The 8323-nt window shown below is 44.5% G+C and overlaps 1 protein-coding gene across 1 annotated transcript; it reads left to right on the top strand.

Moving 5' to 3' along the window:
- Positions 1 to 1885: 1885 nt before the first annotated feature.
- On the top strand, positions 1886 to 6063 carry actb2 (actin, beta 2). The gene is made up of 6 exons (XM_068337295.1): positions 1886 to 2043; positions 3413 to 3542; positions 3785 to 4024; positions 4430 to 4868; positions 4949 to 5130; positions 5239 to 6063. The coding sequence occupies exons 2-6, from the start codon at positions 3420 to 3422 to the stop codon at positions 5380 to 5382; spliced, it is 1128 nt and encodes a 375-aa protein (XP_068193396.1). The 5' UTR covers positions 1886 to 2043; positions 3413 to 3419; the 3' UTR covers positions 5383 to 6063.
- The last annotated feature ends 2260 nt before the right edge of the window (positions 6064 to 8323 follow it).

Genomic DNA, 8323 nt, shown 5'->3' with positions numbered 1-8323 from the left:
TGAGAAACTTGGCAACACACTTCAGGTTCAGAGAGTCTGCATGTCACTGGCATCCAGGGTGTAAATATATACACACACACATTAACACACACACTGTTGTGACACATGAGAGGAGTTTTCCAGGGACGGTATTCTAAGCACTCAGATAGTAGAAATTCCCACTGAAGATTGTTGACAACCAGAATCCTCTTACTACCAGTGGTCCACACACACACACACACACACACACACGCACACACACACATGCACACACGCACACACACGCATACACACACACACACACACACACACGTAAATGCATGTCCAAAGTCCTGCTTACCCAGGCTAACTGAACAATTATTTAACAATGTACCCCAGAAATAAACATCAACTCTTTATTCAGAGGTAAATTAAGAATACGTCATGCCATAAACCTTTTTTTTCCCCCCACCTGAATCAAAGTACACTTGGCTGGAACAATGGCAGACAGAATAATCACTGTGAACCTGTGGAGAACTCCCGTGAGGCCAGATTAAATATTTTCTAGCCAATCCCTGTTTACACCAGTCCAGCAGACACTGAGAGACGTTGTCATCATAACCTGGACCCACCTTTTTATTTTTACATGCCTCCATGACAGAAAATGATGATGGATTTAAAATTATTACGAATAAAATTCTTTTTATCGGACATGGGTCATGCAGGAATAATTTCGGTTAGCGCTTTAACTTCATTTAAAGGTCTGTCAATGAATAAGTGGGCCCAATGGACCTTTGACCTTAAAAAAAAAAGTCCATTTCTGCAAGTATTTCTCTGTGAGCATGACTGCAATTAAATGGTGTTCATAAAAAATAAGTTATATAAGAAAGACATCTTCATCTTCTCTGTGCATTGCATTACATGAGCGATGTTTCACACTGCAGTGTTGAGTTTGAGCTAATTGGAAGAAGTCACATCAACCATTCAGAACAGGAACAAGTACTATTTAAAGACAAAGGCATGAATGAATCAAGACACGGAAGTGGAGAAAGAGAAGAAAAAAAAAAAAGACATGTGGTGACACCGCTGAGACAAAAAGGGGAAGTGGTAAATTCAGAAGAGAAGTTGTGGCGTGGCGATGGGGGTCATCCAGAAGGTTGTCAAGAAGCGTGGCGGATCGATTGAAGAAGTGGAAATGAGAAAATATATTTAGCTGAAGCGAAGCACTTCACGTCCGAATAGGATTGGAATAGTGTTCGGAAAGAATGTTTTTGCATAATAACCACTAAGCATAAAATATCCAATAAATAAATGAGCGTTATCCACTAGCGGTCCGGAGCCAGAGTGGCCTACAGACTCAGTCTTTCCCCAGCCTGCAGCAGGGCAGCTCCTCCACCCTGTGTTTGTCATGTGTTTGACTGGGGGATGCACTCCCACTGGGTTTACAATAGACTGGACGGTGACATCAGCATTACTCCCCCAACCCCACCCTCTGTAAGGCCTGAAATACCAAATAGTGAAATAAAGAGAAGAAGTGAGAGTATGGCTAGTTTGGACAGTGTGGGGCCTGTGCAGTCTTTTGCAGGGTGGAGCCCCTCTTTCACCCATAATTTCAGTTCATGCACCAACTAATCAGAACAGGTGCAGGGAATCCGTTTCCAGCGATGTGAAAGTGTCTACATTATTTATCCCGTATATAAAACGGGATAGCAAGAGATTAATCTTGCCAGGCCTCCCAACATCAATCCCGTCCCTTCTTTTTTCTCCAGCCCTTTGCTATTATCGCCCCCCCCCCTCCCCCCGCCCCCCTCCTCACTCTCTCTCCCCCTCTTTCTCGCTCTCAAATCGCGAGCGCCCAGCGCACCAGTGTGCACGCGACGTGCCCCAGTGCATGATGCTGGACCAATCAGAGGGCGCAATTCCGAAAGTTTACCTTTTATGGCTCGAGTCGGGCAACTGGCGGAGTATAAAAGCTGCGCGCCCGCAAGTAGCGGATTCACTCTGAGCGTCGTCACAAGCAGCTCGTGCGGGATATCATTAGCCTCAAACCGGTTCCCTTAAAGCGAAAAGCCCCCCCACCCAAAGGTAAGAATACTGGAGTAAATCATGCTCCTTACTTTAGTAACGTGCGCAAATTTATTTGTTGCTTTAACACGGTTGTATTTAAAATCTATAATTTTGTTAAAGAAAAATGTCGAGGACCACGAGGTTCTTTGTCCCGGCACATACTGATGTACTACTCCAGCTAATGATTTGTAAAATGGTTAAACCAAAAACGGAACCTTTGTGTGAAATGGAACTCTGTTTGAACGGATGTGAGGACTGGGGACCGTTATACGAGCGGCGCACAGGTGCTTTCGGATGTAGCCGGCTTTTTGGTTTGACGCCTCGTTCAGTGTGAACGGTCCTCCTTTTAACCGCTAGCGCTCTCATTCGTGTAACATTAGCTGTTTTCCACGGTTGCCTTGTAGTTTTTAACGCCGGCGGGTTATTCCGAAGGAGGCGGTTTGAGTTGAGGTCGTCTGGATCCCGGCTGCTCTTTGTGCGCCCGATGCGGTGGGGTGTGACCTACTTTAGCACACAGGCTAGCTACGTTATGCTAATTCAATCTGTCAGACCCGCAGCACCAACATTTATGTAGTTATCTTTTATAGAATTTCTTCCATCTAATATTTTGGTCTTTTTTTTTTTAACATTCAAATATTTAAGGCTTCCTTTTTTAAAATCAAGGGGCTCAGAATGGGGCCTACTTAAAGCATCAATGCTTAATTGAATATCCCTATGAATTCATATAGTCTTACGTCACTGAAAAAAAGCCCCACGATTAAGTCATTCTTGTACTATAGGCGTGGCTCCATTGATCACCGGTCCGTTACTTCTTATACATGAGCGAACAAGAGGGTTTTTTTTTATACATCATAAGTATTTTATTTTTAAACTCTTGAGAAATTCGAAGTTGGAATGACTGATTTTGATGAAGGGTGAATTTGGGGTAATTAAGTTGTCCCGCAGGATGTATGTAATGAATGAAGCGGCTGCGGACGAGTGTGACGCAGTGATACTGGGGCAAAGCGTTTTGGGGCGTTTTAGCGTCAGTTTTAATGGAGGCTACAAAAGAGGGAGTTGACCGTTGTCGATGGAGGGAGTGGTCGCTGGGCGCCGGGTCTCTGATAGTGTCATATGGTCCTTGTGCTTGATGTGCTCTGGCCGCGCGCCATGGCGCCGGTAGCCGCAAAGCTGCTCAAAAACCAGCCATGTCCTTATATGGTAATAACAGAACAGCGCCGCTACGTTTTGTCTGGCTTTGTCGGAATGTTGCGACGCGAGCTCCACCTAGCGGTCACAAGTGGGAACTGGCACCACCGGATAACGGGACTTTGTGGGAAGCGGAAGCAGGTGTTGGGTGGCAGATGTGGAACTCATAAATTGAACTTTTGTGTTTTTCTCTCTGCAGTTCAGCCATGGAAGATGAAATCGCCGCACTGGTTGTTGACAACGGATCCGGCATGTGCAAAGCCGGTTTTGCCGGAGACGATGCCCCTCGTGCTGTCTTCCCCTCCATCGTTGGTCGCCCCAGGCATCAGGTGTGTGGAACTAGAGTGTCTTAGTTGAACATTAGACAAGTAAACATTAATTTGAATTACCATTTACGGTCCAGATCATTAATACAACTTAATATCATGACCCATTTAATATTACTTGTAATGCACTTAAAGTTAAACTCTTATATTTTCATAACTTTTGATTGTACCGAAGTACATGCAATACTTTTGGCTATCTAGATCTACAATTTGATTTATTGCTCACTTTCTGATCTCTTGTTCAGGGTGTGATGGTGGGTATGGGCCAGAAGGACAGCTACGTTGGTGATGAAGCCCAGAGCAAGAGAGGTATCCTGACCCTCAAGTACCCCATTGAGCACGGTATTGTGACCAACTGGGATGACATGGAGAAGATCTGGCATCATACCTTCTACAACGAGCTGAGAGTTGCCCCAGAAGAGCACCCCGTCCTGCTCACAGAGGCCCCCCTGAACCCCAAAGCAAACAGGGAGAAAATGACCCAGGTAACGGAACTTGAGTTTAGCAAAGCCCTAATGGCCAGATGGACAGTGATGATTACTTGAGTCGTTTCCTCATTTCCTTATTTTAGTCTTCCTTCGTTCCATTCTCACTTGCTCATTCCTCCCCTTTCCTCCAGGACTTTTCTCCTATAAGATGAGCTTTCATCAACAGGTCTCTCTTGACTGTGTGCCTTTATCTGCACTGGTTTCTGTTGAACTGAATCAGTAGATCAGCACTATTAGACATCTGACATGCACAAGTGTGAAGGGATTTTGACTTTCTGCACCTCTTGTTCTACTAACTTCAATCCTAGCCTCACGCTAATGCATGTAGTGAGTGCAGTGGCCACCAGTTAAGAGACTTAAGCGTTTTTCTGACTTGAATACTGACATGCCGTTCTCTTTCAGATCATGTTCGAGACCTTCAACACCCCCGCCATGTACGTTGCCATCCAGGCTGTGCTGTCCCTGTATGCCTCTGGTCGTACAACTGGTATCGTCATGGACTCTGGTGATGGTGTGACCCACACAGTTCCCATCTATGAAGGCTATGCCCTGCCCCACGCCATCCTGCGTCTGGACTTGGCCGGCCGTGACCTCACAGACTACCTCATGAAGATCCTGACAGAGCGCGGCTACTCCTTCACCACCACAGCCGAGAGGGAAATCGTTCGTGACATCAAGGAGAAGCTGTGCTACGTCGCCCTGGACTTTGAGCAGGAGATGAGCACCGCTGCCTCCTCCTCCTCCCTGGAGAAGAGCTACGAGCTTCCCGACGGACAGGTCATCACCATCGGCAATGAGAGGTTCCGTTGCCCAGAGGCTCTCTTCCAGCCTTCCTTCCTTGGTATGTTTAATGTTAGCCCCACGTGTGATAACTAGTTATTTGAAACTACATGTGTCTTAACATTTTGCTTCTGCTCTCAGGTATGGAGTCCTGCGGAATCCATGAGACCACCTATAACAGCATCATGAAGTGTGACGTCGACATCCGTAAGGACCTGTACGCCAACACTGTGCTGTCTGGTGGTACCACCATGTACCCCGGCATCGCCGACAGGATGCAGAAGGAAATCACAGCCCTGGCCCCATCCACCATGAAGATCAAGGTGAGCCCACCTGTTATAAGCCAACAGACATGCCTCTTCTTTATTTGCATGCCTGCATGAACACGTTGCGTCTCGATCCTGATGAGTTAACCTCTTTGCCTCCTACAGATCATCGCACCACCTGAGCGTAAATACTCTGTCTGGATCGGAGGCTCCATCCTGGCCTCTCTGTCCACCTTCCAGCAGATGTGGATCAGCAAGCAGGAGTACGACGAGTCCGGCCCCTCCATCGTCCACCGCAAATGCTTCTAAACAGACTGTTCCTCTTCCCCCCTCCCCAACCAAACACCCAACAACTTCAGCTCTGTGCAAAACAACCACACATACACACCACACATTTCTCATACACTCAGGCGCAGAGCCTAGATGACCAACTCATTGGCATGGCTTCAGTTATTTTTGGCGCTTGACTCAGGATTTTAAAACTGGAACGATGAAGGAGAAGGTAATGTTTTTTTGGCTAGGTTTAAAAAGATAAAGCACCCCAGGGTTCTGCAGTTGCATCTGGGGACTTAAAAAAATGTACATTTTGTGTTTTCTTTGAGTCATTCCAAATGTTTGTTAACTGCATTGTTCAGAACATGATTCCAAATGTTAACTGCATTGTTCAGACACGTATTCGCCTCTGTGAAGGCTGCCCAGTGGTTGGCGCATACTTAAACATGGTTGTAGTATCGCTTGTATGTAAATTATGTCTGGGTTTTTTGTACTTTCAGCCTTAAAAATATCTTGGTCCTGTTAATTTTTTTTTTTTTTGTTTTTGTTATGCAAAACCCAGTCATGACCTCGTTCATACTCCTGTTGGAGGGTTCATCCCCAGGGTGATGGGGCTAGGGGTCTTAATGATGGGGTTACATGGGGTGCCAGACCGGTGGGGCCAACCTGTACACTGACGAAACAATCCCAATAAAGTGCACATGTGTTCCAACATGATGTCTGACTCTTGTCGTCATTAAACTCTTATGAAGTCAAATTTCTTGTCAAAAGGTTTCTGCACTGGAAGAGACGGTAACAAAAAGGTTAAATCAACCATTTGATGTTTAAAAACTTGTTCTCATCTTAAGGTGTGCTGAAGATTACAATTCTAATTGGGACCGTTTTAGAGAGCATCATGTTTAAACGAACTCGAGGTAAACTCTGAACGGCAGCAGAAAGTTCGTACCCCATAAACCAGTGAACTTTTCCTGCTGCTCTTGTTTCCAACTGCAGGACAAGTTTCACCTGTTCAGGCATTGACAGTGAAGGAATCCAGTCAGAAAAATTATTTTGCATAAACTCAAAAAAGGAATCCAGCAGCAGTCTTGTTGAAGTGTTATGGATGAGCTCCCAGAGCTAAACTTGCTTTGCCAGGAGCGACTCACCTGTTTTACATAAAACTAACCACCTGTAGGGGGATTGGTAGGTTTCCTGTAGGCCTGTCGAATCCCTTCAATCACATTGTGTTCTAACTGGCCTCATATCAGCTGATGATCATTTCCTCTCCTGCAATCTATTCCTATTTTATATGACACACCCAAATCATGACTAACATTTAGTGATGTCTTTACAAATAACTGGAAGATCGAATTGGGTCACTCCTCACTTCCAAGTAGTGCTACAGAAATTAAGTTTTATTGCAATTATTTGTATATACATAAATAGTACATTGTATGAGTCACATTCAGTTACTTCATTAAAACAAGTACATTTAATACATTAACAAGTAATATTGCTGCATATACAGAAAAACCCCCCAATAGATATATTATTTAATAGATCAGGATGAGCTCTAAGGTTGAACACATGCAGATAAGGAAGGAACTTAAATCAGTCACACAATCAGCTTTTATTCCACCCAAGGCGATCATTTCTGATCATGCTCTCCGCGTGGGATCATGAGATCAAATGTTCTTTTTAGAGCAAAAAATACTTCAGTAATGATGATGTGGGATTGTGAATGTCTTCAAGACTAGCTGACCACACTTTCATCCACTTTCCATCACTCCTCACTCAACTAAATCAAGAGAGCTTCAAATCTTTCAGTTTTTGTTCTCAAACTTTTGGAATCCTGTCAGGATGATCAATAAATCAGGAGATGCAGTTGCATGATTTGAACAGCAGGTGGCAGTGAACGCCTGTTTTAAATTCTAATCCAGCAGTGAAGGGTGAGTGTCTTGGATTTTTCAAATGTAGTTTGTGGAAACCAATGCCCACCTGCCAATGGCGACCCTCGGAGGCATTTTGTATTATTAACTAAACAGAACCCAGAGCAGAAACCAAATGGTGGCTTTTTTCCCCCTTTCAGTTCTAGCACAGTAACTGAATTATATTTGCGCTGTATGGATCTCTGGATTATCAGACCTGGAATATTACTTGGATGCAAATTATACTTTGATGTGTGCACCTCATTCAAATTGTTCTGTTAAAGTAATGAGAAAAAAAATCATGAATCTATGCTAAGATTTAATGGTATCCTTCCTGTTGTAAGCCCAACCCTTCCATCAATGTCACTTTCAGTGTAATCCTGCTAACAGACAAACCAGTGAAAATGCTGGGAAAGTAATACTAATGAGGGGGTTCCAAGTTGCCATGTTAAAATTTGTATTCTACTATCCCACATTGTTGGGATGCACCTCTGGTGACGGAGCACAACTTCTCCTGCCGGGTCACTCAGAGGAGGAATCAAATGCTAAATGTTTTTTTTCTGGGTGTGCTTGTTCATCAAGTCTAATTTGATTTTAATTTAATGACCTGATGTTATGGACAGTGCATATGGAAATGGGAACTGTGTTATGAGCACAGCAGTAAAAACTGTGACACATTATCATCAGCCTTGCTAGAAAGTCATTGAGAACATCCTCTGCTGATGGGGGCACATTTCCTGACCGCATCTGAAAGCACATCTCCACATTTACATATAACACAGATGGATTAGGATGAAATGGGCGATGAGGCCCAACCCTCTCATGTTCTATGCATCTTATGCTCTTCCTGCATGCGACACCACTGAACCAGGACCAGTCAAAGTCATGCTGCGTCCATTATTCAGGCTGATGCAGTGTCCTGATAGATAGTGGGCCTCTAAAAGCGTTCCAGCGTCCACAGAGCCTCCGGCCCACGCCTGTGGAAGTTTGCATTGATATGAATTCATATATGGATGCATTAAGTCAGGATGGCCGTGTCTTGCAAATGCACATCAAATGTGTTCACCATT

This window comes from Antennarius striatus, chromosome 16, assembly GCF_040054535.1.
Source record: "Antennarius striatus isolate MH-2024 chromosome 16, ASM4005453v1, whole genome shotgun sequence".
In the NCBI taxonomy this organism is placed as follows: domain Eukaryota; kingdom Metazoa; phylum Chordata; class Actinopteri; order Lophiiformes; family Antennariidae; genus Antennarius; species Antennarius striatus.
Note: the sequence above shows the minus strand (reverse complement) of the source record. Positions and strands in the feature narration are given on the sequence as shown.

Bases quoted from the DNA above. Each gene is read 5' to 3' on its own strand.
- actb2 (XM_068337295.1), top strand. From the start codon at position 3,420: ATGGAAGATGAAATCGCCGCACTGGTTGTTGACAACGGATCCGGCATG. The intron at 3,543-3,784 runs GTGTGTGGAACT...TCTCTTGTTCAG, and splicing joins TTGGTCGCCCCAGGCATCAG to GGTGTGATGGTGGGTATGGG. The intron at 4,025-4,429 runs GTAACGGAACTT...GTTCTCTTTCAG, and splicing joins ACAGGGAGAAAATGACCCAG to ATCATGTTCGAGACCTTCAA.